Source organism: Podarcis raffonei, chromosome 17 (assembly GCF_027172205.1).
Source record: "Podarcis raffonei isolate rPodRaf1 chromosome 17, rPodRaf1.pri, whole genome shotgun sequence".
Classification (NCBI taxonomy): domain Eukaryota; kingdom Metazoa; phylum Chordata; class Lepidosauria; order Squamata; family Lacertidae; genus Podarcis; species Podarcis raffonei.
Window position 1 is genome coordinate 7,578,710 of NC_070618.1, and position 27,672 is coordinate 7,606,381.

Genomic DNA, 27,672 nt, shown 5'->3' on the forward strand with positions numbered 1-27,672 from the left:
GAACCAGAGCAGCGCACAGAAACGCCATTTACCTTCCCGCCGGAGCGGTACCTATTTAGCTACTTGCACTTTGACGTGCTTTCGAACTGCTAGGTTGGCAGGAGCAGGGACCGAGCAACGGGAGCTCACCCCGTCGCGGGGATTCGAACCGCCAACCTTCTGATCGGCAAGCCCTAGGCTCTGTGGTTTAACCCACAACACCACCTGCATCCCATTAAAGGCCATAGATTGCTTCAATTAGCCAAAGGCCTGGGAGAAGAGAAATGTTTTTGCCTGGTGCTTTAAGATCTGTAATGAAGGTGCCAGACAAGCCTCTCTAGCAGTGCAGGATCAATGTATAAGCTAAACAAGCTGTAGCTTAGGGCCCCAGTCTCTTGGGGGCCCCAAAAAAGTTTAAAGGAAAAAAACCTGGATGTACATTTCCAAAATACTGTATAAGATAAAAAACAAATAAAATAAAACCTACATACAGCAACAGTGTTTTGTGTTGTGTAGGCTCCTATTTGTTCTGTGTAAATGGCTTCAGATACCTATTAGGTCCATAAATTACTATATAGCATATATTCAACACAAAAAACAGCGACAGTTTGTTGTTGATGAAGGACAGCTGGCCATATAAAGGGCCCCATTACCTTCAGCAGCTAGGGCCTCATCAAACCTAAATCCAGCCCTGCTCTCTAGGGAGAACATTGCACAAGTGGAAAGCCAGTGCTGGAAAGGCCTGCTCTCATGTTGCTACTCTCTAGACCTCTTGCAGAGGAGGCACGTGAAGAAGCCATCTAAACTCAATTGGTGGTATTCAATTAAGTCATGGGTAGGCAAGCTAAGGCCCAGGGGCCGGATCCAGCCCAATTGCCTTCTAAATCCAGCTTGCGGACGGTCTGGGAATCTGCGTGTTTTTACTTGAGTAGAATGTGTGCTTTTATTTAAAATGCATCTCTGGGTTATTTGTGGGGCATAGGAATTTATTTCCCCCCTCCAAAATTTAGTCCAGCCCCCCCCCCCAAGGTCTGAGGGACAGTGGACAGGCCCGCGGTTGAAAAAGGTTGCTGACCCCTGAATTAAGTGTTACTCAGAGTAGACCCATTGAAATAAATTAACATGACTAAGGTCGATCCAGTAATTTCAAAAGGTCTACCTGGAGTAAAAATGAGCTTAATAAACAGTTCAGGACCGCAATACCTCAAGGACTGCCTTTTTCCATATGAACCTACCCAGACCCTGAGATCATCTTCTGAGGCCCTTCTTCATGTGCCTCCTCCTTTAGAGGTCTGGAGGGTGGCAACACGACAACAGGGCCTTCTCTGCAGTGGCCCCTGCCTGTGGAATGCTCTCCCCAGGGAAGTTTGCCTGGCGCCTTCATTATACACTTTTAGACACCAGGCAAAAATATTCCTTTTAAACCAGGCCTTTGGTTGATCCGATTTACATCCTATGCCCTTTTAAAATGTGTTTTTTTTGGGGGGGGGAGGGCGGCTATTGGGTTGTTGTTTCTATTTTTTAGGTATTTTGTGGTTTTATATCTTGATTATATTCTGTGAACCACCCTGAGACCCCTGGGTATAGGGCAGTATATAAATTCAAAATATAATAATAAATAAATAATAATAATAATAATAATACCACCCAATGTCATCATCACTAATCTAACTTAGCACTCATCTATCACTTGAGCGCTTGGTTGTATTGCTGAATTGTTCACATTCTTAAACATTCATTTATTCAAAACGTTTCTATCCTGCTTCTAAACCAGACGGAAGGGGGACACAATACTGCCAAAAATGCCAAGAATTTTTTATTATCTGTTTTAAAAGACATTAATGCAGAATCCAAAGAATTTATAACATTTCACTGGTTGCAACCAGGCTGAATATTTTGCAACAGGGAAAAGCTACCGCTGACCTAAGTTTAGACCCCCTGGTATAAAATATTATTGGAAACACTGCAGAAAAGTTGATTCCAATTCATTTCTTTAACGGTCAATCAAAACCAAACATCTTCCTTAGCATGGCATGACTTAATTTTTTTATATGCAGATAAAAGTGACTCTGTAAGAGGCAGGGTAGATAAAAATCAATGTTTTTTAAAAAAATCAAAAAATCAATTTTTTTGAATTAAATCGGATTTTTTAATTTAAATCAGGTGGTGTTTTTTTAATTTAAATCAGATTTTTAAAATAAAATGCTTTTGGAGGAAAAATCTTTCCAAAGATAGTTTTGTATTTCAGTTACATTATAGTCCAAAGGCTATTCATCAGGAAACAAGGATTTGTTTTAAATTTTCCATGTGTGCTAAAACTCAGTCTAAGGTTTTGTTTTTTTTAAAAAAAATGTTTAACCACATCAGTTAACAAACATATGCTATAATGTTATTGTTTTAGTTCAATAAATTGTTTAAATTGTTATGAAGGAAATGGTTATTTTTCTCCTTCCAATAAAGTACAGCAGAAAAGCTGTCCAAATATAAAGTTAACTTATTAAACCGCACAATAATTTCAATGTATTTCTAATAGTATAACTAAATCAGCAATTTTTTATATAAGTGTAAAAACTACTCTGAAAAATTATTATTCCAAAAATGAAACCTTCATCTGGTTGTAAATATTAAGATGATACCAGCAGGAATGAGTCTTTCTGTAAAAAGATGATTTAAATCAAGGCTTACTGACTTGTGATTTAAATCGTGATTTAAATCGATTTGATTTAAATCAAACCTACCCTGCCTGCATCAGCCCAGCTTGTTCCTCCCTCTGCTTTTCAACATCGTGATCTATCACTACATCACAATGTTTGGCTGCTGATATGTCGCGATGTTGAAATGTTGGTTAAGGCCGATATTTCTGAGCCTTAATACAGTGGTACCTCGCAAGACGAATGCCTCGCAAGACGGAAAACTCGCAAGACGAAAGGGGTTTTGGTTTTTTTGAGCTGCTTCGCAAGACGATTTTCCCTATGGGCTTGCTTCGCAAGACGGAAACGTCTTGCAAGTTTGTTTCCTTTTTCTTAAAACCATTAATACAGTTGCGACTTGACTTCGAGGAGCAACTCATAGCACGCGGTGTGGTAGCCTTTTTTGAGGTTTTTGAAGACTTTGGTGATTTTTGAAGCTTTTCCAAAACTTTTCCGACACCGTGCTTCGCAAGACGAAAAAAATCGCAAGACAACAAAACTGGCGGAACGAATTAATTTCGTCTTGCGAGGCACCACTGTACTAAACCTCTGCTGCCTTGCGGGATATCTTTGGGAGAAGAAAAGGCTAATTTGGAATGGAGCCACTAAGATGGTTGGATGGCGCCTTGCACACCTCCTTCCAGCAACTCCTGCAGCCAAGCTGGTGACAAACGTTTTGCTCTCCTTTCTTTTGGACCACACCAGCGAGGCTGAGATGGAGGTCTTGTAATCTAGGCAGCCCAGGATCTCCAGACATACTGCCCAGGCTTGCACCCCAGGAAGGTCTTAGTTGACCAAGACGCCTTATATGTAGAAATGTAATACTCCATTGATTGAGGGCAGAAGCTTTCGAGCTTAAAAGAGAAGAAAAGAAAAGCATCCCAACAAATCCAAGAGGGTTGTTTTTAAACTGCCAGAATGTATGAAAAAAGAAAAGAAAAAAGTCCTTCTACTACTCAATTGTCCAAACCCCAGCATTGCCATTCCATAACGTTGTGTAGCAGTTTGATTTACAGGGCACTACACCGGCACATAAGTTCAGCAAAAACAAGTCGTAAGTTACAGAGCAATGATTTTTAAATGGTGCAAATATCTCATAAATCATCTGAGTCGCAGCTGCTTCAAATGCTTCTCCCCTTTCTCCCGGCTGGAACAAAACTGTACGACAAGCCAAAGAAAGGCTGAAGACAAATAATGGCTTTGGAGAGAGCTGGAGGTGATTTGCCCAGAATATAAAAATAATTATAATAATTTATTATTTATACCCCGCCCATCTGGCTGAGTTTCCCCAGCCACTCTGGGCGGCTCCCAATCGAGTGTTAAAAACAATACAGCATTAAATATTAAAAACTTCCCTAAACAGGGCTGCCTTCAGATGTCTTTTAAAGATAAGATAGCTGCTTATTTCCTTGACATCTGATGGGAGGGTGCTCCACAGAGCGGGTGCCACTACCGAGAAGGCCCTCTGCCTGGTTCCCTGTAACCTCACTTCTCGCAATGAGGGAACCGCCAGAAGGCCCTCGGCGCTGGATTTCAGTGTCTGGGCTGAACGATGGGGGTGGAGAAGCTCCTTCAGGTATACAGGACCAAGGCTGAACTAGAGTCACTGCTGTTCCTTGGGCACACACATGCAGTTATTTTGTCCCAGAATTATCTCTGTGATCAAAGAGGTTTGGTAAGATTTTAAACCCTGCAAGACCTGATTGCCAGATGAGCACACACTTCAATGGTAACGATTGTGCCAAACCATTGTTCTGCTGAGGCTCCAATACTTTGGCCACCTCATGAGAAGAGAAGACTCCCTGGAAAAGACCCTGATGTTGGGAAAGATGGAGGGCACAAGGAGAAGGGGATGACAGAGGACGAGATGGTTGGATGGTGTTCTTGAAGCTACCAGCATGAGTTTGACCAAACTGCGGGATGCAGTGGAGGACAGAAGTGCCTGGCGTGCTCTGGTCCAGGGGGTCATGAAGAGTCGGACACGACTAAACAACAACAACAAAAACAACAACATTGTTCTGCATGTTCCAGTGACCTCCTATCAGGGCTACTGTAATGTGCTTTATATGGGGCTACTCTTGAAGATGGTTCTAGACCAGGACCTTGTGAGCCTTGGTCAAAATGACCTCAATCTCCACCATCAGAATAGATAGATAGGTAGATAAGAAAGCTAAAAAACCATTCACAACTTTTCTGCCAAATACCTGAATGGACCATCATTGGGCCGCCGACCAGTTTGAAAATCTCTGCTCCAGGAAGCTCAGTGTTATCCTAAAAGGATCTTTTCTCTCTTACCCTGAACACCTTTCCTTATTATTATTTATTAATAGATGAAGGGAACCAACCAACCAGGGGGAAGGGGAAGCTTAAGTCTTGCCTGAAGCAAAAAAGAAAAGAAAACAAACTCTATAGTATCACCCACCCACTCAAGCAGAGATGGGGCAACCTGTAGCCCTCCAGATATTGCTGGGCTCCCAGCAGCATGGCTGGTACTCAAGGAACTGATGGGAGTTGTGGTCCAGCAACAGTTGCGTGTCGAGGTCCGCAAGCCACCCTCAAATAAAACACAATTCAGACAGAATTTTTGTTTGAGGTATTTGGCATAATTTTTTGGCCACAACTTTATTGATTGCAGAATGTGAGTGGTTGCTTAGGCATTGGTTTGCGACTATCTGTTCCCACCTAGAGGTAGGAACAGAACTGACATCCGCAAACCTGCGAAAGTCAACAAGGGAAAACATTTTGGGGAGACGATAGAGCTGGGTGCCAGGTCCTCACCTTTCCCCAAATGCTCCCAGGGGCTCTTGCGTGGCCCTAGCCCCTTGACAGGGGTTCAGACAAGAGCATGGCGAGCCCCTGGATTCCTTTAACGGAATATTCTTGCAGCAGCAGCATTGGAGGGGCAGCCAACCATACCCCCTCCACCAACCAAATTTAACCAATGCCTAACCGCAACCTGGGACGCAGGTGGCGCTGTGGGTTAAACCACAGAGCTTAGGACTTGCCAATCAGAAGGTCGGCGGTTCAAATCCCCGCGACGGGGTGAGCTCCCATTGCTCGGTCACAGCTTCTGCCAACCTAGCAGTTCGAAAGCACGTCAAAGTGCAAGTAGATAAATAGGTACCACTCCGGCGGGAAGGTAAACAGCATTTCCGTGCGCTGCTCTGGTTCACCAGAAGCGGCTTAGTCATGCTGGCCACATGACCCGGAAGCTGTCTGTGGACAAACACCGGCTCCCTCGGCCTATATAGCGAGATGAGCGCGCAACCCCAGAGTCGTCACGACTGGACCTAATGGTCAGGGGTCCCTTTACCTAATCGCAACCTTACAAGTTGTGATGATTTGCCACGCAGTAGGCAAAAAAACCACTTAGGGACGCGGGTGGCGCTGTGGGTAAAAGCCTCAGCGCCTAGGGCTTGCCGATCGAAAGGTTGGCGGTTCGAATCCCCGCGGCGGGGTGCGCTCCTGTTGCTCGGTCCCAGCGCCTGCCAACCTAGCAGTTCGAAAGCACCCCCGGGTGCAAGTAGATAAATAGGGACCGCTTACTGGCGGGAAGGTAAACGGCGTTTCCGTGTGCTGCGCTGGCTTGCCAGATGCAGCTTTGTCACGCTGGCCACGTGACCCGGAAGTGTCTCCGGACAGCGCTGGCCCCCGGCCTCTTAAGTGAGATGGGCGCACAACCCTAGAGTCTGTCAAGACTGGCCCGTACGGGCAGGGGTAGCTTTACCTTTACCTTAGGCAAAAAACCAAATGGCACTGGCCAATCAGCCAAATGGAAAAATTCCTGCCAGGCCCCTGCCCCAAAGCAGACGACACTATGACAGGCATAGCAAGTCAACGCAAACAGCCCTAATTAAAAGGGAGGGTGGTCGGGTGATCCGATGCGCCCAGCGAAAAAAGGCGCAGCTCAACGCTGCACGCAGAGAATAAATAGTCCCTTGGCCGTCAATCATAAATAGCAACATCAAATTTTCCCCAACGACCAAGAGGTGCCCAATAAGATTCATGGCCATCCAAACTAACCCGCCCAGCAACAGAGGGATGTCTTGTTTGCCCCCACCGCAACACGTGCTCTCCATGAAGGAGAACACGCTTTCCCTAAGCCTGCACTAGTCCTTCCCTTTCAGATCAGTTTATCCTATCCAGTCCGCTGTCTGCCGCCAAGCGGATAGCATAAGCACGGCAGAAGGTGCCTGTGGAGCAGCTGGCTCCAAACAACTCCCACAACTAATCCAAGCCTAAACAAGCATGAACTCAAGCATAGAATTGTAGAGTTAGAAGGAACCCTGAGGGTCATCTAGTCCAACCCCCTGCAATACAGTGGTACCTTGGTTCTCAAACGCTTTGGTTCTTAACCTCCGAAAACCCGGAAGTGCTTCAGTTTTCGAACGATTTTTGGAAGCCCAATGTCCAATGCAGTTATCGGCTATTGTTTTGGGGGCGCCTGCACCAATCAGAAGCTGCGCCTTGGTTTTTGAACATTTCAGAAGTCAAATGGACTTCCATAATGGATTAAGCTTGGTGTTTTTGTTTTCGCTATTCTTTTGCGTTTTTGAGGCTTTTTCAGTTCATTTGTTTTTGTGACTGTGTGATTGCGGAAATGGATAAAAGCCCCCCAATCCAAACAATGACAAACATCAGTGCAGGTAGGAAAAATAAGAATTTTAATTTTTATCATCTACAATACTGTCTTATTTATTTCATAGTACAGTACATTGATTATTGCTTTCATTTTATGGATCAATAGTCTCGTTAGATAGTAAAATTCATGTTAAATTGCTGTTTTAGGGCAATTTAGTCTGGAATGGATTAATTCATTTTCCATTACTTTCCATGGGAAAGCACGCCTTGGTTTTGGAACACTTTGGTTTTGGAACGGACTTCCAGATAATAATAATAATAATAATAATAATAATAATAATAATTTATTATTTATACCCTGCCCATCTGGCTGAATTTCCCCAGCCACTCTGGGAGGCTTCCAATCAAGTGTTAAAAACAATACAGCATTAAATATTAAAAACTTCCCTAAACAGGGCTGCCTTCAGATGTCTTTTAAAAGGAAGATAGCTGCTTATTTCCTTGACATGTGATGGGAGGGCGTTCCACAGGGCGGGTGCCACTACCGAGAAGGCCCTCTGCCTGGTTCCCTGCAACCTCACTTCTCGCAGTGAGGGAACCACCAGAAGGCCCTTGGAGCTGGACCACACAATAAAACATCAGACATTAGAAACTTTCCAATACAAGGCTGCCTTCAGATGTCTTCTAAAGGTTATATAGTAACTTATCTCCTTGACATCTGATGGGAGGGTGTTCCACAGGGCGGGCGCCACTACCGAGAAGTCCCTCTGCCTGGTTCCCTGCAACCTCACTTCTCGCAGTGAGGGAACCACCAGAAGGCCCTTGGAGCTGGACCTCAGTGTCCGGGCTGAACGATGGGGGTGGAGACGCTCCTTCAGGTATACAGGACCCAGGCCATTTAGGGCTTTAAAGGTCAGCACCAACACTTGGAATTGTGCTCGGAAATGTACTGGGAGCCAATGCAGATCTATTAAGTTTGAGAACCAAGGCATCACTGTACAGGAATCTCAATTAGATCATACATGACAGATGGCCATCTGATCCCTACTCAAAAACCTTCAAGGCAGGAGAGTCCACCACCTTCTGAGGGAGTCCATTCCACTCTTGAGCAGCTCTTACTGTCAGAAAGTTCTTCCTGGTGTTTAGCTGGAATCTCCTTTAACTTCCAAAGTCTAAACAAGATAGCCCAGTATTACTGTTCCTATATCAAAGCAAGATGGAGTGGTTTGATTAAGGCCACTAATCGAGTTTTTGAAAGAGGAGAGAGGAATGCAGAGACCTCTCTGGTTTGCACCCCAGCCTTTCAGCCACAACATCACATGTTTTATATTTAAAACCGTCTGCAAATGTCATAATGGTGGCATGTAGCTGCAGTCACAATGGGGATTTCTCCCCACTTTCATTATTACTACAATCTGGAGTTTAGGTGGAAAGGACCATGTCCCTTTAAACATTTGTGTAGAAGAGGAAGCTCTGGCAGGTGCACATTTTGTTCTCCCTACACAAGGTGGATTTGATTTGATTTAAATCAAATCAATTTAAATCACTAGTCAGCAAGACTTGATTCAAATCATCCCCCCCCCCCCAGAAAGTCTCATTCATCCTGGTATCATCTTAATATTTACAACCAGCTGCAGGTTTGATTTTTGGAATATAATATGTTTTCAGAGTAGTTTTTACAGTTATATCAAAAATTACTGATTTGGTTCTAGTATTAGAAATACGTATGAAAATTATGATTATGAAATTATTGTGAGGTTTAATAAGTTAACTGTTTATATTTGGACAACTTTTCTGCTGCACTTTACTGGAAGGAGAAAAATAACCATTTCCTTAATAACCATTTATTGAACTAAAACAATGACATTATAGCATATGTATCCATGTTTGTTAACTGATGTGGTTAAACAATTAAAAAACAAACTTAGACTGAGTTTTAGCACACATGAAAAACTTTAAACAAATCCTTATTTCCTGATTAATAGCCTTTGGACTATAATGTAACTTAAATAGAAAACTATCTTTAGAAAGATTTTTCCTCCAAAAGCATTTTATTTTAAAAATCTGATTTAAATAAAAAAAAATCTGATTTAAATTTTAAAAATCCAATTTAAAAAATAATAATAATTGATTTTTATCCACCCTGTCCCTACACAATATAGTTGTACCTCCTGGAACATCTCTTATTTACAGCAGATTAAAAGAGAGGTTCTGTTATCTGCTTGACATCTGATCACCTGCACCACTAGGCTCAGATAGCACAGTATAGCCATCCTTGTTCAGTGAGCATCCTTCTAGTGAAAAGGTGAAGAAAGGTTCCATCATATCAAGGCCACACACACACACCCCGAGATCCTTGTCTTTATTTAAGGCTCAAAGTGCTTCCTAGAGAGTTTGCTGCTTGCCCTCTTTTTATCAGTCCTGGTGCTATTAAGAGCAGTTTGACACACACCCAATCAGCAAAGAAGTACCGTATTTTTTGCTCTATAAGACTCACTTTTCCCCTCCTAAAAAGTAAGGGGAAATGTGTGTGCGTCTTATGGAGCGAATGGAGGGATCACTGCTTTCGCTGCTTGTTGTTCTGGCTTCTGAGATTCAGAACATATTTTTTCTTGTTTTCCTCCTCCAAAAACTAGGTGCGTCTTATGGTCTCGTGCGTCTTATAGAGCGAAAAATACAGTATTTTCCTGCTGCTTGTCTACACATTAGGAAAAAACTCCACCTGGTTATAATTCCTGTGCACTAGATTGCTGTTAAGGTTGTCAACCATTCTTCCAGGTCCTGCTTCTATGCATTTAACAGCAACATGATTTGCAGCCATTAGCAGGTGAGAATGTTTACGCTCATGCCCTAAAACAAAGGTTTGCTGATTTCTGCAAATGAAACAAATGCTAAAAAAGAACGATGGCCTGTGGTCAACCAGATGCCTATGGAAAACCCACAAGGAGGATCTGAGCACAGGAGCTTTCTCCCCTCCTGTGGCACCCAAAAACTGGAATAATATAAAGGAATAGGAGCAAGCGAGGCTGTTTTATTTTGGTCAGCTGGGAGACGTTAACTGGCAATAATGCTTACGCCCTTGCTGTTCTCCTTTTTAAAGGAACACTATTGCAAAAGTGTTTTTTGGGACGCGGATGGCGCTGTGAGTTAAACCACAGAGCTTAGGACTTGCTGATCAGAAGGTCGGTGGTTTGAATCCCCGCGACGGGGTGAGCTCCCGTTGCTCGGTCCCTGCTCCTGCCAACCTAGCAGTTCGAAAGCATGTCAAAGTACAAGTAGATAAATAGGTACCGCTCCGGCGGGAAGGTAAACGGCATTTCCATGTGCTGCTCTGGTTTGCCAGAAGCGGCTTAGTCATGCTGGCCACATGACCCAGAAGCTGTACGCCGGCTCCCTCGGCCAATAAAGCGAGATGAGCGCCTCAACCCCAGAGTCGGCCACGACTGGACCTAATGGTCAGGGGTCCCTTTACCTTTACCTATTGCAAAAGTAACAAATTGGGCTGTTTTCTTCTGGTCAGCTGGCAGCTCTGGTTGTTACTGTCAACGAACAGGAGCACATCTGAGAAAACTGGCAATGCTGGCCTGCCAACCATTTCACTGCGTAACATTCCCTCCTGCAGCATGGCAACCCACCCACTTCATGACTTACTTCTTAGGTTATTGGGGAATGCATAATTTTTTTAAAAAAGGCAAAGAGAAACTGTCTCCAATCCTGGCATAAAGAGCAGGAGGTTCTTCTCTTCCTGGGTCAGGAAAAATAGGATGAAAGTCCATCAAACAGCACAGTTTCCAAAACCAAGGATTCGCTGCCGCATCAGAGGTGGTCAAAGCAACATATTTAACAGTACCAATGTAGCTGCATGGGCCCCAAGATGTGTACCTCACATGCATCACAAAGCCACATGGTTTCTGGGCACAACTAGCCTATTGTGCATAAACAAGATTTAAAAGCCTGAAACATGCTTCAAGACAAGTTGCTGGAAACATACAATTCAGGATGGTCTGTTGCTCATTTTGAGATGCCAAGCAGTTACAGAGTCCCCTCTCCCAAGTTCTCAAGCACATTGCTACTGTACGTTAACAGACTATTATTGGCCAGCTTATTGTCAGGACCCTGAGATTTATTTAGAAGCGTCCCTTCTACACACACAGAGAGAGAGAGAGAGAGAAACTTTGCACTGAGTTGGGCAGAGGCACCAAAAGGGTTGCCAACAACTTTCCTCCTGGCCCTGCTTGCTCGTCTCTTGCAATGCCCAAAGCTTTTAAGGTGGCAAGGTCCACCGCCCATCCGCCCCACTTATCTCCCTGTCAGAAGAGGAATTGGGGAGGGGGAAAGAGAGTCACCTGCCTAGCTCTTTGGCGCCAGGTTGCTTGCTGAAGAGGTCCAGGAGGAGTTTGGATAAAATGTCTGAAAGGAGACCATTCCAGACCCTCCAAGTGTCCCTATTTTCCAGGGACAGCCCCGGATTTACAGAATCTGATTTGATCCCAGAATGTTTTCATCGGAGAAATGTCAGAGGGTATGGGACCCCCGGACCAAGGCGATAAGAAACTATACTGGCTGGGGCAACCTAGTAAGATGGGCAGGCAATTATTATTATTATTATTATTATTATTATTATTATTATTATTATTATTATTATTATCAATTGCCTGCCCATCTTACTAGGTTGCCTTAATAAGTTTTAATAAGTGCTGTCCAGAGTGGCTGGGGAAACCCTGCCAGATGGGCAGACATAAATAATAAATAATCATAATCATAATTGAATAGGACGTTCCTATTTTTACCGGAGAAATGTTGGAGGGTATTGTCATTCCAGGGCCCCACTTTCAGGCAGGCTCCCTCCGGGTGCGCCTCTCGCCCTGCTACACTCCAGCCAAACCTAGCCAGGTCTTGCCATTGCCACACACGCGTCAGGGGCCCCACTGCTTTCGCACGAGCCAAGGGGCTCCCGAATTCGACGCGCTGGGGGGCGTCGCCTCCTCCCTCCCTCCACGCAAGAGCGGCAGGGAGGAGGACGACGACTCGGCTATTTATAGGCGCTCTGCTGCTGCGCCCGGCCGGTCCCCGGTGGTGACCGCGGGATGTTTTGGCCACATATGGCTTGGCGGGCTGCCGCCGGGTTTCTCGGACGTAGGTGGGGTTCGGGGGGTGTCCCAAGCCGGAGGGGCCCCCCCAGGCCTCCCCACACCCCGCCCCGCCCGCTTCTGTACCTGCTGCCGCCTCCCAGGCCGTGGCCCTGCCGAGCGGTGCGCCAGGAAGACGCGCGCCGACTGCCGCCGAGACGCGCGCCGGGGACAGGCGCGCTCTTAAAGTTGCGCAGGAAAGGAGAGCCGGGGGGGGGGCCTCTGTCAGTCATGCGGCCCAGAGGATGGCGGAAGGGGAAGGCCGCCCACCCCCACCGGCTGGCTGGCAGGCAGGATCCACCGAGGAAAGAAGGGTGGATCTTCTTCCCAGCCACCGGGGGTGGGAAGAGGCAAGGAGAGACTGGAGAGGGCGATTCCACTGTGGATCGCTGGCGGGGAGGCGAGATCCGCCTCTTATACCTGGGAGCATGGGCGTAGCTAGGGTTGGGGGGGGGAGCGGCTGGACACCCACCTGTTCATCATCCTCTGCCTGGCTCTGTCTAGCAGATTCGGAAAGAAATATCTCCACAAGTAGTTGTTTTAAATGTTCTTTTGACTCCAAAGGCGCAGAAAAATCTGTCCAAACCACTCTACGATTTCTACTTTTAGTTATGCGTTTTTATTTATTTATTTGCTTGATTTAGATTTGCCCCCCCCCACCTGTCATCATCTGCCTAGCAGATTCGGAATGAAATATCTCCACAAGTTATTTTAAATGTTCTTTTTGACTCCAACGGCGCAGAAAAATCTGTCCAAACCACTCTACGATTTCTGCTTTTAGTTAAATGCTTTGATTTATTTGCTTGATTTAGATTTGCCCCGCCCCCTGCCTACGCCCATGCCTGAGGAGCTCCTAGGGGCCGATGTCCCTTTGCCCCCCCATAACTTATTTGAGGGAGCCAGCCCCCCCCCCCAGTTGATGGACATTAGCATTCAAAAAGTGTGTGTGTGCTGCGTCATGTGCTTAATTACGCGGGGATTACCTGCCCCACCCCCAAATGTGTTCTTCAACTTGGCACCCCTGCTGGGTAGGGTATACCCACCCATCGAAGCAACAAATCGCCCCGGGTGCAACAGACCTCTATCTCTCTCTTCCCCGCCACTTTTAGGTGTTCACAGAATGGCAACCGCGTGGTCGAGCCTATCTATGCCGCAAATCGTAAGTGTGCAAAGGGGCGTTTAGAAAAACCGGGAGAAACGCACGTGGTTCCGGGAAGACAATAAAAACACAGAAGTGGCTATTTAACTCCTTGAAGGAAAAAAACAAACAGCCGCGGAGTTTGTCGTTATCCGTGTAACCTCTAGGGGCGCCATTTCCCCCTTTTTCCTTTCTGCTCCTGTGGCTTTTAACTACAGTTGAATAAAATACAATAAAGGGCTTCTGTAAAAGTGCAATCTGTTAGAACAACTCCTGTCGTTTGCAGACTGTCAGCACTTAGTCCCGATCTGCCACCCACCAAAACTTCACCAATTTTAATCAACTATTTGTTCTTCCTTACATCTGAGGTGTTGTTGATCCCATTGATCTGTATATATTTTTACTGGAAAAGGAAAATTATCAGTGAAGGCATGATTTTTAATCTGCAAATGAGTTATGTTTAATATCTGGTGGAAATATATAAGACTTTTTGTGGTGCAGTTGATCCCAGGTTTAGATTTATTTATTTATTCAACAGAGGGTTAAATAAGTTTTGATAGTTACATTATATTCCTAACATAGGGGAGCGGGTGCTGCTGTGGTCTAAACCACCGAGCCTCTTGGGCTTGCTGATCGGAAGGTAGGCGGTTCAAATCCCTGTGATGGAGTGAGCTCCTGTTGCTCTGTCCCAGCTCCTGCCAACCTAGCAATTCGAAAGCACACCAGTGCAAGTAGATAAATAGATACCGCTGTAGTGGGAAGGTAAATGGCGTTTCCATGCGCTCTGGTTTCCATCACGGTGTCCCGTTGCGCCAGTAGTGGTTTAGCCATGCTGGCCACATGACCTGGAAAGCTGTCTGTGGACAAACACCAGCTTCCTTAGTCTCATTAGACTTGAACGTCCAGGGGTCCTTTACCTTTTTTAAAACCTTATTCTTAACATACCCTCCAATGAATTATTTTCTCTAATCTCCCATCTTGTCTTCACAATCAGCCTATAATGTAAACTAAGTTGAGAGCAATTGGCCTAAGGTTACCTAGTGAGCTTCATGATTGAGCAGGGATTGAAGATGGGTTCCTCCCAGATCTCATCAACTTTACCACACAGATTCTCAAGAACAAAAATTAAAAAGCAAGCCGTGTCTAATATTTGCAACTGTTATTTAAATGCTACCTGCTTTGCTTGCTCCATGCAATTAAAATGTTAGAATTTCCAGAAAGATTATGATCACACTCTTCTTCTCCTTCTCCATCTCCTTCTCTTCTCTGGTGATCACTCATAGCTGAGTAAGATTGTCTTCCAATTAACAACACCATCTAATAATAAATCAGGTTTTAAAATCCTGAGTCCTAGTGTGATCTTCCCAGAGCATCCCTGTGATCCATCATTGGCTCCAGGCAGAGGACAATTGACCTTTCGGGAGACGAAGAGATGAGGCAATAAGGGATGACTATGACAGGAGCGCAGGAAACGGAATCTGAAGCAGAAAATTGCTCTCACCGTATTACTAACACATCTAATTTGAGGACATCCTGGCACAATCAAATTCACACAGAGAGACATGCAGGAAAGGGATAGAAAACTGAGGAAGATCTGGTTGTTTGCGGGAAGACTTCCTGGGGATCTGTGTGTGTGAGAGAGAGAGAAATGGACCCACAGGTCTTGCGAGGGGCCAGACCTGATGATTAAGGCTTTGGTATTTTATAGTACCCCAAACTCCACCCTGGCACTAGTGGAGGAAGGGGGGTGGTTGAGTGCGGCATGCCCCGGGTGTCAACCCTGGCGGGGTGACATCACCACTCCACCCTCCTGGGACACTCGCCGCGGGTGACACCCCCTGAGCCGTGAGCCGCGGGCAGCTAACCCCACCCCTGGGTGCACAGCATGTGTGCCGCTCTGGGTGCTGGAGCAGCTAGCTCAGCTTCTGGACACTGGTCATCGAGAGAGAAGGATCCTTAGAGCGACAGAAACATGAGGCACATGATCCAGGAGTTTTTACTGGCTATGATGACTGGGGCTAGTGGGCTAGTGGGAGTCCAACAACATCTGGAGAGCCACAGGTTCCCTAGCTCTGCTATCACTGGTGGGGGAGACAGCACGGGTGGTCAAGGGTGGTCCAGACATGTAGCTATGCTTCTTGTGCATGCAGGCTTTTCACAGCATCCACACAGCATTGCTGGAATCAAAATGCCAGCCACTATCCTTCCCCCACCCCCAGCCATATACTGTATTTTTCGCTCTATAAGACACACAAGACACACCTAGTTTTTGGAGGAGGGAAACAAGAAAAAAAATATTCTGAATCTCAGAAGGCAGAACAGCAAGAGGGATCGCTGCGCAGTGAAAGCAGCAATCCCTCTTGCTGTTCTGGCTTCTGGGATAGCTGCGCAGCCTGCATTCGCTCCATAAGACGCACACACATTTCCCCTTACCTTTTAGGAGGGAAAAAGTGAGTCTTATAGAGCAAAAAATACGGTAATCCAGATTTACATTTTGGGTGGGAAATCTGAAAAGTTACCGAAAAATGTGTCACCTGCCAATGATCAGTTTGCAATATTCAGCCCCCATCTGGAAGAAGCCCGAGACTGAGAGGTAGCAGAACCAGGTGCCTGCTTAGCGTCAACATGCTCATCATTAACAAAGGGCCGTCTGCATTGGCATTAGGATGTGGTTTAGGTATGTGGCTGTGAGAAAGTGTTTGCTTAGGAAGTGGCAACCACCTACTCAGTTAGAAAGGTGGGGCTGGAAAGGATTTCAGAGAAGTAAGAAGATATGATCTTCTGTTAGCCGAGGATTAGCCACAACTATTCATGCACTTAGTTCACTCCCTGTGCTGTTATTTAGCTTAGGGGTTATCCCCACTGTTTTCCCCCTGGCGCTAAAACTCGCTTTTCAGCAATAATGCAAAAAGCATTTCTAAATCATGCCACTGTGCTGTGTAACGTGCACTTGTAATTTCAAGGTTTTGGGGTTATTCCATTTCCCCCTGTCTCTTAACTCCTCCTCTGTACCACTTCCATCCTCCACCAGTCCCTGCATGCTAGATGCAAGGTAGCAAGTTTTTATATATATACTTTTCAAATTTATACATTTCATTAATTTTACAGACATTTTGACTTTTCAGAGTTTGACTTCCTTCCCCCTATTTCTGCAGTTCCTTAAATTAATTTTTTTAATATCTTCTGCATATCCAAATTCACTTAATTTGCTCAATTAATTATCTACTTTAAATCTAGGTAAAGGTAAAGGACCCCTGGACAGTTAAATCCAGTCAAAAGTGACTGTGGTGTTGCGGCGCACATCTCGCTTTCAGGCTGAGGGAGCCGGAGTTTGTCCACAGACAGCTTTCCGGGTCATGTGGCCAGCAGGACTGAACCGCAACAGAACACTGTGATGGAAACCAGAGCGCACAGAAACAGTGTTTACCTTCTCGTCACAGCAGTACCTATTTATCTACCGGCACTGGCATGCTTTTGAACTGCTAAGTTGGCAGGAGCTGGGACAGAGCAGCAGGAGCTCACCTTGTTGTGGGGATTCGAACCGCCAACCTTCTGATCGGCAAGCCCAAGAAGCTCAGTGGTTTAGACCACAGCGCCACCTGCGTCTTAAATATATAGTCTTATGAAACTGCAGGTTATTACAATAATCCTGCCAATGTTTTTATTTGTTTGCAATTTATCTGTAAATATTCAATAAACCATTTCCATTCTTTTATAAAAAGTTTGTTATCTTGATTTCTTATTCTTCTGGTAAGTTTTGCCATTCCTGCATATTCCATAAGTTTTTGTATCCATTATCCCTTTGCTGGGACTTCTGCTTCTTTCCACTTTGGGGCAAGTAGCATTCTTGCTGCTGTAGTCGCATACATAAATAAATTTCTATACCGTTTAGGTAGTACTGTACCTATAATTCCCAAAAGAAAAGCTTCGGGGTTCCTCCCCCCCAAAGGTTATTTTAAACATCCTTTTCAATTCATTATCATTTCCCAGTAAGCTTTAACCTTACTACATATGCAAGGTAGCAAGTGGTGCAGGCAGGAAGGAACACATTTACCTGAGAGGAAGTCCCTTTGACCTGCTTCTGAGTAGACTGAGTTGTTGGCTGTGTTAGTCAGTCAGGACCACAGGGCAGATTTTCCTCTACTCACCTGAGAGGGGAGGAATGTTGTAAGAGAATGACAGACCCACCAGAAAAGTCACATAAGGTGCTATTCTCCCTCCTGAGACCGGTTGTCACAATCTGGCAAAAGCTTCACCACTAGAAAGCAAATGACACAGATCCACTGCTTCCCCAGAAGTGCATCTCCCTCCTCCTTTAGAGCAGCAATGGGCTAAGAGCGTACCACCTGCGTGGGTTATAGAGCTGATAGCAGGATTGACGATCGCTGAATCGTATTGTTAGCTAGACATGGAAATGAAGTTTAGTCCAAATAGTAGCAGTCTTACAATGCCCCCAAAATATAGGGAAGAGGGAAGCAAGCAGAGCCCAGGTGTTTTCCTTATTTCTTCTGGAAAGAGGGAGTGGGCTTTATGAAGGGTCCATGGGCGAGTTTTTTTTAAATGAGCAACACGACTATCGATGTGAAATACAATGGAATGCAAGAACAGCAAACAACTCCCATAGGTATGGAACCATAGAGGGCCACAACGCACAAAACAGGTTTGGAAAATGTGGTTTTTGGGGAGCGGTGCAGAAGAGCCCAGAGCAAGAACTTTGAGCCAAGGATGGACCTGAATCAAGTTTCTTAGAAAGGTTAATAGTGCCCCCTGGTGAATTGTGATTGCCTCAACTGAGCATATGTTTGTAATGTTTTGGTTCATTTGTCCTGTAGGAGAGCCAGTACGGCTTCAGAAAAATTGCCTGTATTCTTTGTAGAGGAGAGAGAGAAGTGTAATAATAAGATAGATCAAGTGGATCACTCCACTCTTTCAAGATCAGAAGGGGAGCCTCTAGTAATATATGCATATTCATGCACAACTCACCATATTATTTGCATTTTTTTGTACACATTACTTGGCTGGAGAATTGGGGGGGGGGAATGTGCACAGTAAAAGAAATTCACACAAAAATACTGATCATTTTTTTCAAGATGACATTTTTTAGAGAGAGAGAAAACAATTTGCAAAATGATGTGGAAATGTGGAGAACTTAAGAACATGAAAATGAGAGAGTGAGAGAAACAGAAATTGACAGATTTGCCCACTGCTAGTAGTGGTCTTATAGGAAAATTTACAATTGCTGAGTGGTATGTGATTATAATTCATGCTCAAAGCATGCACGGCTGTTGTTGTTGTTGTTTAGTCGTGTCCGACTCTTCGTGACCCCATGGACCAGAGCACGCCAGGCACTTCTGTCTTCCGCTGCCTCCCGCAGTTTGGTCAAACTCATGCTGGTAGCTTCAAGAACACTGTCCAACCATCTCGTCCTCTGTCGTCCCCTTCTCCTTGTGCCCTTCATCTTTCCCAACATCAGGGTCTTTTCCAGGGAGTCTTCTCTTCTCATGAGGTGGCCAAAGTATTGGAGCCATGCATGGCTACAATGCACCTATGCCTTTTCTGCATGTGTGTATAATCCTTTCTTGGTGAGTGTCAAATCCCACGGCCTTCAGAAATCGACGCAGAGTGGGAGGAGCTCCTCAGGACTGGGATTTTGAGAAAAGAGGGATCTTGGGAGAGTTGAGTGTTATGTACTTTAGTTCTCACCCTGGGCCAGCAGGGGGATACTGTAGATAGTTTTCACTCAGGTCCGCATATGCAAATAAGGGATCGAAAGTGACGGTCAGTGATTGAATAGTTACAGAAAGTTGTTACTGTTGCTTCGTAGTGGAGCTCTATATAAGCAGGTTGGCTGAACCGTTCAGTCAGTTCTGTTCTGGCCTGTGAATAAACAAGAGGTATTTGAAGAATCGCTGTGTCGTCTGATATGCTGACCCACAACTTAACATTGAGAACTCATAATTCCTTCGTATCTCTTGTGGCTGCCTCTCATTACAGTGAGGAACCTAGACAGAAGACTTCTCTGTTTCGAAACTGCTTTAATAATTTTGTGCATTTGGGACACAAATATTTCACATCCATGTTGACTCCAGTAAGGTCCGTGTTATGAATGCCATCTTGGATATTTCTGGCTTCCCACCCTTATCGCAACACCACAGGACTAGAACCATGTTCTAGAACTATCTCCTTCGTTCTAGAAGCATTGGTGAATACCCGGAGCACTGGAGTCTGCAGGGAGGGTCGTTGGCAGGGCGAAAGAGAAATGGGTATACTTGATCAGGGTCTGGGCTACACCCTTTTCTATTATCTAACACAGCACAACTTTTTGCATGACTTGAATGATTGAACTCCTCCTGATGTTCTTTCTGAATAGCCTCTTACTCCTTCTACCTGCTCATTTTGGATCTGACTTCCCTTTTAAAAACAGACAAACAAACAAACAAACAAACAAACCCTATTCTGCACTAAGTGCTAACATCACCCAGAGTTCTTCAAAAAGAAACTTGCTAATAGATTTTGCAAGATTTTGCACAGGAGATAGTGATCGAGGCTTTTTTATACAGTATGCTCTTCTTGACCAATGAGAGTTCCTGAACAGACAGTGGAAACCCCACTTCCTCTGCTAGGTGCAAAAAAGCAAGTGTTCAAGTCAAGCAGCCTTCGTCTCTTTGCTGATTACTCTAGGAAGGTAGAAATGGTGTCCATTGGGTGGAGGAAAATGGTTCTTCTTTGCTGCCTTCTCTGCGATGTGGCCAGGACTTCAGCTGGTAAGATCAGAAAATAGCTTTAGTATTCTCCCATGGCATTTGCATGTGTGTGTACAATATTGGGTGTTTACACTCAATGCACTTAAAGCACATTTAAAATGCTGTACATGGCTTTCCCCTCAATAATCACAGGAACTTTAGTTTCTTAAGGGTGCTGGGAATTGCATCTCTGTGGTGGATAAGCTACAGTTCCCATGATTCCTTAGGGGAAGCAATGCACTTTAAATGTATGTTGTGTACGCAGCCATTATCAGTTGAGACCACTACTTTTTATTTAAGTCTAAGAAACAGGGTTGCACTGGGTGGAGAGTGTGTGCGATTGAATCAAGGACTGTAACACCCTTGTGAAAGAGAGGCTGTTGCAAGGTTTCCTAGTAGCAGTTACTGGTAGGTCAACTTTAGATTTTCCAGTGTTTTATTTGAAAATGGGATTACAGACGCCACCTGTTGCTCCTTTGCAAACCCTCTGAGACAGAGGTTCAGCACGCAGAACTCCCTTCCCAAGCCCATGACATCTCCATGCATGGAAAACTTCTCTTGCTAAACAGCTGGATGCCAGGTTGTGCTTAAAGGTTCAAGATCTGAGCTGAAAACTTAATGTTAAGTGGGAGGGGGGTGTTGGTTTGTTTTTGTTTTTATTGTGCATTTTATGTTCTCTTACTTTCATTTTTATGTTGTGAATTGGTCTGTGATCTTTGGATGAAGGACAGGATACCACTGATGATGATGATGAGGTTCTCTCTTTATTCAGACATGAATGCACAGAAAAAGCAGAGTCTCACAAAATGCCTGCTGTTAGATAAACCGAAATCTCTCTTTTTCCATTGTGGTTTATATTCTGAGTAGCGAAGAAGCTAAGGGTGTTTTTCCCCCTCCTGATATTTGATTAACACTGGTGTGTGGGGGGGGTGTTGTTTTAGGTGTTTCTCAAGGCTACTTACTGTAAAATGAATATGCAGCTGTTTTCAACATTTCTGGAAGGAGCGGCACTGATGTACATGGAACTGTATTTTTAATACTAGCAGTGGGATGCCAGCCAAAGGGTGGGGATATTTGAGAAATTGCCCAGCTTGGCATTCAGAGTGAAAAAGAAAAGGGGGACAGAAAGAGAAGACCATGGAAGAAGATGGACCTACTAACTAACTGCTGCTATCACAGTGACCACTGTGAATGAACACATTCATGTGCCATTCTCACTTCCCCATAGGCATCCAGTTGGCTTCAGTATGTTGTGAATGAGTGTGAAATTTCAAACCACTTCCTCTCTCGCTCTTTACAATGTGTGTATAGCCTCAGTGGAGCCACACATACATTCTGCTGGGAATGTGTGTGGAATTCGGAACCACTTCCACTATTGTTCTTCCTCTTTTGCATTTATGTCTATCCACACATTCTGAAGTGCGGTAGATTATTTATTTCATTCCATTTATGAAATGCTTTCTAAAAGCAAATCTCAAATCAACGCAACAATAAAAGCATCAAGAATTTTTAAAAATTCAAGTCCATTGCACATGCAGACTGGGATAAACGTCTCCACTTGAGTGATTTGAACACATATTCACAGCGTGCAACATTCAGACACACTTGCTGAGTGAATAGCGCAACGTAATTCTTAAGGAAATCAGCCCTGAGTACTCACTGGAAGGACAGATGGTGAAGCTGAGGCTCCAATACTTTGGCCACCTCATGAGAAGAGAAGACCCTGGAAAAGACCCTGATGTTGGGAAAGATGGAGGGCACAAGGAGAGGGGGACAACAGAGGACAAGATGGTTGGACAGTGTTCTCGAAGCTACCAGCATGAGTCTGACCAAACTGCAGGAGGCAGTGGAAGACAGGAGTGCCTGGCGTGCTCTGGTCCATGGGGTCACGAAGAGTCGGACACGACTAAACGACACAACAACAACAAGAGTGTACATCCCCCCCCCCATATACTGTGCATGCTAAGTGACTCCCCTCCTGGCATTCATGGACACACGGCAAATGTCTGGAGGAAGGGGCTTTGCACATACACCTGTACATTTGAAAAAGCCCTCCCTACAGATGTTTGCATTGTACACACAGATGCCAAGGGAAGCTGCTCAGCATGTGTGGTGTCATGTTTGAGGCTACTCAGTGTGTCCCTGCTTTTGTGTGCAGCTAGTTCACAGAGCCTAGGGCTTGCCGATCAGAAGGTCGGAGGTTCGAATCCCCGCAACAGGGTGAGCTCCCGTTGCTCAGTCTCTGCTCCTGCCAACCTAGCAGTTCGAAAGCATGTCAAAGTGCAAGCAGATAAATAGGTACCACTCTGGCAGGAAGGTAAACGGCGTTTCCATGCGCTGCTCTGGTTCGCCAGAAACGACTTAGTCATGCTGGCCACATGACCCGGAAGCTGTACTCCGGTTCCCTCGGCCTATAGAGTGAGATGAGCGCCGCAACTCCAGAGTCATCCACGACTGGACCTAACGGTCAGGGGTCCCTTTACCTTTAAGTTCACACATGCATGTATCACCTGATTTCTCTAGCTGTGATAAATCTGTACTTGTAGTGATCACGTGGTTAATATGAACGTATGAACCGGCCCGTACTGTTCAAGGGAGAGAAACTGCACAATTTTTACCATGCATTAATCCAGACAATTGCTTTTTTTTCATCACACAGTTGCAAAACCAGGACTTTGTGGGTTGTACCGTGTGCCCCCAAGTTACACAGAAACTTGACCTATTGTTTAAATGCACTGCCGTATCAAGCTTTCCTTTGGAGAAAGTTTGCAGTTTTGACACTCTCTTGTCGTGTCCTGTGAGTCAACTGCTGATTGCAGAGTAACGATAAACCACAGAGTGGGTTTTAACTGTGAGAGAAAGGAAGAAGCTGATGGTTCCCCTCCTCATACGACATCAGCTTTGAAAGCTGTCAGTTTTTCAGTCTGAGTTCACCAAACAGCAAGCTTCTTCAGTGAAGTTGGAGGCACCAATAGGTAGATCTTGGTTGTGGGACTACAGGTGATGGTCATTTTGCAAGAGAGTTGCGTTGCTGACCCTCGCGAGCATCAGCAGAGAGCACTCTACTCCTGCTCTGCCCCCTTTTCTGTCCACTTCTGGGGTCGGTGCAATGCACGGTCGCACATCAAACCAGCCATTGCCTGTACAGAGGTACCTCGGGTTAAGAACTTAATTTGTTCTGGAGGTCTTTTCTTAACCTGAAGCACCACTTTGGGGGCCACCCGCTTGTCCAATGTGTATATTGGACAAAACTGCATACAAATATGTGTTGCTGTTTTTTATAAATTTGCACTAAAAGTGATGACATTTTTATGAGGCTATCTTTTTTAAATTACAAATTCTGCACAAATGCAGAGAACTGAATTTAACATTGGGGAAATGAGAAACCAGGCGGATGGGCAGGATATAAATAATAAAATTATTATTAATTATTATTAAATGGAGAAATCTGAAGCTGACAGATCTCTCCATTCCCGGTAGCCTCTCTAGCTTCTGGAGCCATCAGCCATTCTCCCAACTTGTGTGGCTGCTCTCTGACCAAAAGACCAGTCTGACATGGAGCTGCGGCAGAAAAACAGTTCCTCTGCCGCGCCATCAGTTGGGCTTGAGAACTTAGCTGATACATCAACAAGGTTATTTCCATGTGTCAGCTGAACAAAATTTCTAAATAATTATTCATTTGTGAAATTTGCTTGTACAGGTAGCAAAAGGCATTTGCCTAATTCAGCTATAAAACCGGGATCTCCTATCGCTGTCAAGACCAACGACCCAGGAGTTCAGAGAGCTGCTAGGTTTGGTGTTTACAGATACAACAACAGTTCAAATGACATCTTTCTATTCAGAGAATTTCGCATAAACAAAGCCATGAGGCAGGTAAGGAAACTCAGGCTGTTATGGCAACAAATTCAGCAATGAAACGAAACCTGTCATTTTCTGGTGCCAATGCAAGATGAAATATTCCCGTAAGTCACCTCACACTCAGGTGGAAATATCACTGCAGTGCCTCTGAAAGTCACACTGTTGAAGTGAGCTATTATGACTTACATCTTGGTTCAGCTGCTGCTCTGCTGATGGCTAAATAAGCCCTTCTGGAAGGTCTACATTTCTCCTGCAACCACAAAGTACGCCATCTTCTGGGCTGCCACCACCCTGAGCTTCTGTGAGCCCCCTTCTGTTGATCTAGACACCAGAGAAAGTTGATAGGGAAGGAGAAGGTCTTTCAGGTATTTGTGGCCTGAGTTGTTAAGGGCTTTAATCACTAACATGAACATCTTGAATTAGGCGCAGAAAAGAACTGGCTGCAACCAATGCAGCTGTTTTAAGAGGTTATATATGATCCAAATGGAACCCCAGCTAGTAACCTCGCTGTTTCATCACCTTCTCCCAATGTAGTCTCTGGTCAAAAAGGTTTAACAGGTTTTTGTCCTTCAAAACCAATAATCAGAGATAACAGTAGGATGAATAGAAAAGCAACAGGCACCGACATGCCTTAGCAATATGCCTCCCACTCGGGTGGGGTGGAAATATAAGGCTTTTGAAAAAAAAATTATCTTCCCTTCCTGCTCCCCCGGTATATAAGAAGTTCCCTCTAGCTCTCCAATTTGTCCTTGCTATGTGTGGTTTAGTGAAAATTGTTTTCTCTAGGTTGTGAGAGGGGTGAAATACAAAATTGATGTCGATATCTGCCGGACAGTATGCAGCAAAAGGATACACCCAGAGCCCGACTTGGACAGATGTGATTTCCAGATGAAAAAGACACTGAGACAAGTAAGATGGCTTCCTAATGGACTAATGTGGAACTTTACGGGGGACTGAGCTACATTAGTAAAGAAAAATCATTTTAAATGTGTTAGAACGCTGTGACACCAGATGGCGCTGTGGAGTTCTGCCTTTTGGCAACGTGAATTCACATTATGAGGTTTACAACACATTTTCCTGAAATCCCTCCCCCCCATTCAGCCAGGATCTGATGTGCTATCCATATTGCAGGGAGGCCAACTTGAATAAAATGGGGGGCGGGGAGGTTGGCCCTGCCCCACATAACTGAACACATGATGTGGCGCACCACATCATTTGAATGGCACTGCCCATCACCTTTGAGGGGCCTGGCCTCCTCAAATATTTTATTAGGGGAGCCAAAGGAACCTTGGCCCCTAGCAATGGACTCCTATGCATATTGGTATCTCTTCACTTGTGACTTAGCTGGGCCCAGCTTTATCAATGTCCATGAGTCTAGAAGTGCAAACATTATATTTAGAACTTAAATATATGTAAAATAAGCATAGTGACCAATATAAAATGGAAAAAACCAAAACCCTGAAGGGCAGCAAGCTGGGGAAGTCCGGCTTATGTCGTAACCAAATTTGCTGGTTTTTAAGATGCCACAATAATTTGTTGTTTTTGCTGCCGCAATAAACTGACTTACCTACTCCTTGGAGTGATAAATGGGGCAGTGGGGAGAACCTATTGTTCTCCAGATGTTGATGGACACAGATTCCCCATCCCAGTTATAATACAATAAGTTAATAAGGGAAGCCACGTGTAAAAAAACCACACTGTAGATTTCAAATTCTCTCTCTCTTCAGGAAACACTTTTCACATTGGCTGGTCTGCTGCAGAACTCATACATGTGGCAAACAGGGCCAGAGAACATGCTTAGTTCATGCAGCACACAAGCCAAGGCGGTTTTGGATGTGTTTCACTGCATAAATGTATAGCATGCAAAATTCATGTTGGGGAGACAGCTGTGATTCTTACCTCTCCAAGGTCCTGATGGTGCAATTTTGTTACATGTTGGGAGCCTTAATGTCCGAGAGCCTTGACATTACCTTCCACCTTCAAATCTGGGAGCTTTTTAAAAAATATAGTGGTACCTCGGAATTCGAATGGAATCCTTTCTGGAAGTCCACCCAACTTCCAAACATTCGGAAACCAAGGTGCGGCTTCCGATTGGCTGTAGCCAGACGTTCAGGTTCCAAAGAACATTTGCAAACCAGAATTCTCACTCCCAGGTTTGTGGCGTTTAGGGACCAAAATGTTTGACTTGCAAGGCATTCGCGAACCAAGATACGACTGTACCTTTCACACAATACCTTAGGTAATGTAAGAAGCACTGGGCAATGTGAGAGGAGCCTATACAGTACTATGGCTCCTTCCCAGTGCTAATTTTTCCTAGAAAAAAGAGGTGCCAGAACTCTCTGTTTTTTATAATGGCAATGGTGCCCACTTGAGAGGTGCCAGAACTGAGTTCCAGCAAGTTCTGGCTTTAAAAAGCCCTGCCCCATCCCGTTTCTGCATTAGTTATGTTGCGCCCAGGCCTGATATCAGCACTAGACACCTTCTGGCACCTGCCCTTAGCCTCTACCCCCACCCACCAAGCAGTGAGCGGCTGCAAATGGCCATGATGAATTTCCCACAATGCTCTGGGGTGACTGTGTAGGAGAAAGTTGTACAAGGGCACTGTGGAAAATTTGAAATGGTTGCTGCTGGTGGTCAATCAGGGGCAGGCCCTACTGATGTAGGGGAACGAAGCCACAGAAGGCACTTTGTCAAAGGAGTGTGGCCTTCGTTGCTCCTCTGTGGCCTGGGACCTCTAGCCCTGCGCAACATGAGAAGTCGTGCAGTAGTAGCAACATCCTAACATGAGAGCAGCGAGAGACTCTTCCTTTGCTAATGCAGAATCTTTCCCCACGTAATATATGGAGCTTATCAGATAGCGAAAGCACTTCAAGAAAGACTGCCGTTTCCTAAGCCAGAGCATTGCAAGAGGCCTCTGTCCTTTATCATGTTGGGCATGAGGCCAGAGTAAGGAGTTGCGCATGAATGTTGCAGGAGCTGCGGCCACATCTCCTTGCCTTGGGGTTGTCAAAGAGGAAGGTGGAATAACTGTGAGCTCCTTTTTGAAATACCTGCTCAGGATATTGAACAAGCCATCAGATAATGACATAGGTCAGCTTTCTAGATTTCGACACTGGGCTGATTTTAATATTCATCTTTCTCCTTTCCCCCCTTCTCAGACATTCAGATGCTATTTTGAAGTTTGGATCACCCCCTGGCTGCACCAAGTCGAAGTCCCAGTCTCCCTCTGTCAATAACCTCCCCCTAATACAGGCAATGGACTCTGTTTTTGTAAATGTTGTTCTGTGACAAAATCATCAGTAAAGATGCTGGTCTGTAAAGAATTGTATGTGGTTTTATTGGGTTGTCGCTGATTAATTCTGCACCCCAGAGGTGAAGTCGGGCAAATGTTGGGGTGGGAGAGAAACTGCAAAACGGGTGGCATAACTGGAGGAAGTAGATTCAGTGTGGCTAAAAGCAAATACACCAAACAGGGCAGGGGTCAAGCAAAGGACTAAACAGGCAGCACACCAAGGAGATATAAGCAAGTGCTGTTAACCTTCCTGCCAGCGGCC

The 27,672-nt window shown here is 45.0% G+C and overlaps 3 protein-coding genes across 8 annotated transcripts in view; 1 reads left to right on the forward strand and 2 right to left on the reverse strand.

Annotated features, from left to right (window-relative positions):
- TMOD1 (tropomodulin 1) overlaps nt 1-12,594 on the reverse strand; it is a 38,255-nt gene extending 25,661 nt beyond the window's left edge. For 3 of the 6 annotated variants that reach the window (XM_053370420.1, XM_053370424.1, XM_053370418.1), the window contains exon 1: nt 12,467-12,594. The gene's annotated coding sequence lies outside the window, so the exon portion shown is untranslated. Of the gene's footprint in view, nt 1-1,138; nt 1,216-2,717; nt 2,846-12,040; nt 12,169-12,466 lie in introns of those variants that run through there. The other 3 variants (XM_053370422.1, XM_053370423.1, XM_053370421.1) reach the window with 3 other exon arrangements.
- Nucleotides 1-27,672, reverse strand: part of PURG (purine rich element binding protein G) — a 164,344-nt gene that overhangs the window by 39,161 nt on the left and 97,511 nt on the right. The gene's annotated exons all lie outside the window — the stretch shown is intronic.
- On the forward strand, nt 20,131-27,424 carry LOC128404665 (cystatin-F-like). Its single transcript, XM_053370434.1, has 4 exons — nt 20,131-20,281; nt 23,961-24,133; nt 24,905-25,027; nt 27,277-27,424. The coding sequence occupies exons 1-4, from the start codon at nt 20,209-20,211 to the stop codon at nt 27,352-27,354; spliced, it is 447 nt and encodes a 148-aa protein (XP_053226409.1). The 5' UTR covers nt 20,131-20,208; the 3' UTR covers nt 27,355-27,424.

Bases quoted from the DNA above. Each gene is read 5' to 3' on its own strand.
- LOC128404665 (XM_053370434.1), top strand. From the start codon at position 20,209: ATGGTGTCCATTGGGTGGAGGAAAATGGTTCTTCTTTGCTGCCTTCTC. The intron at 20,282-23,960 runs GTAAGATCAGAA...TTGCTTGTACAG, and splicing joins TGTGGCCAGGACTTCAGCTG to GTAGCAAAAGGCATTTGCCT. The intron at 25,028-27,276 runs GTAAGATGGCTT...CCCCCTTCTCAG, and splicing joins TGAAAAAGACACTGAGACAA to ACATTCAGATGCTATTTTGA.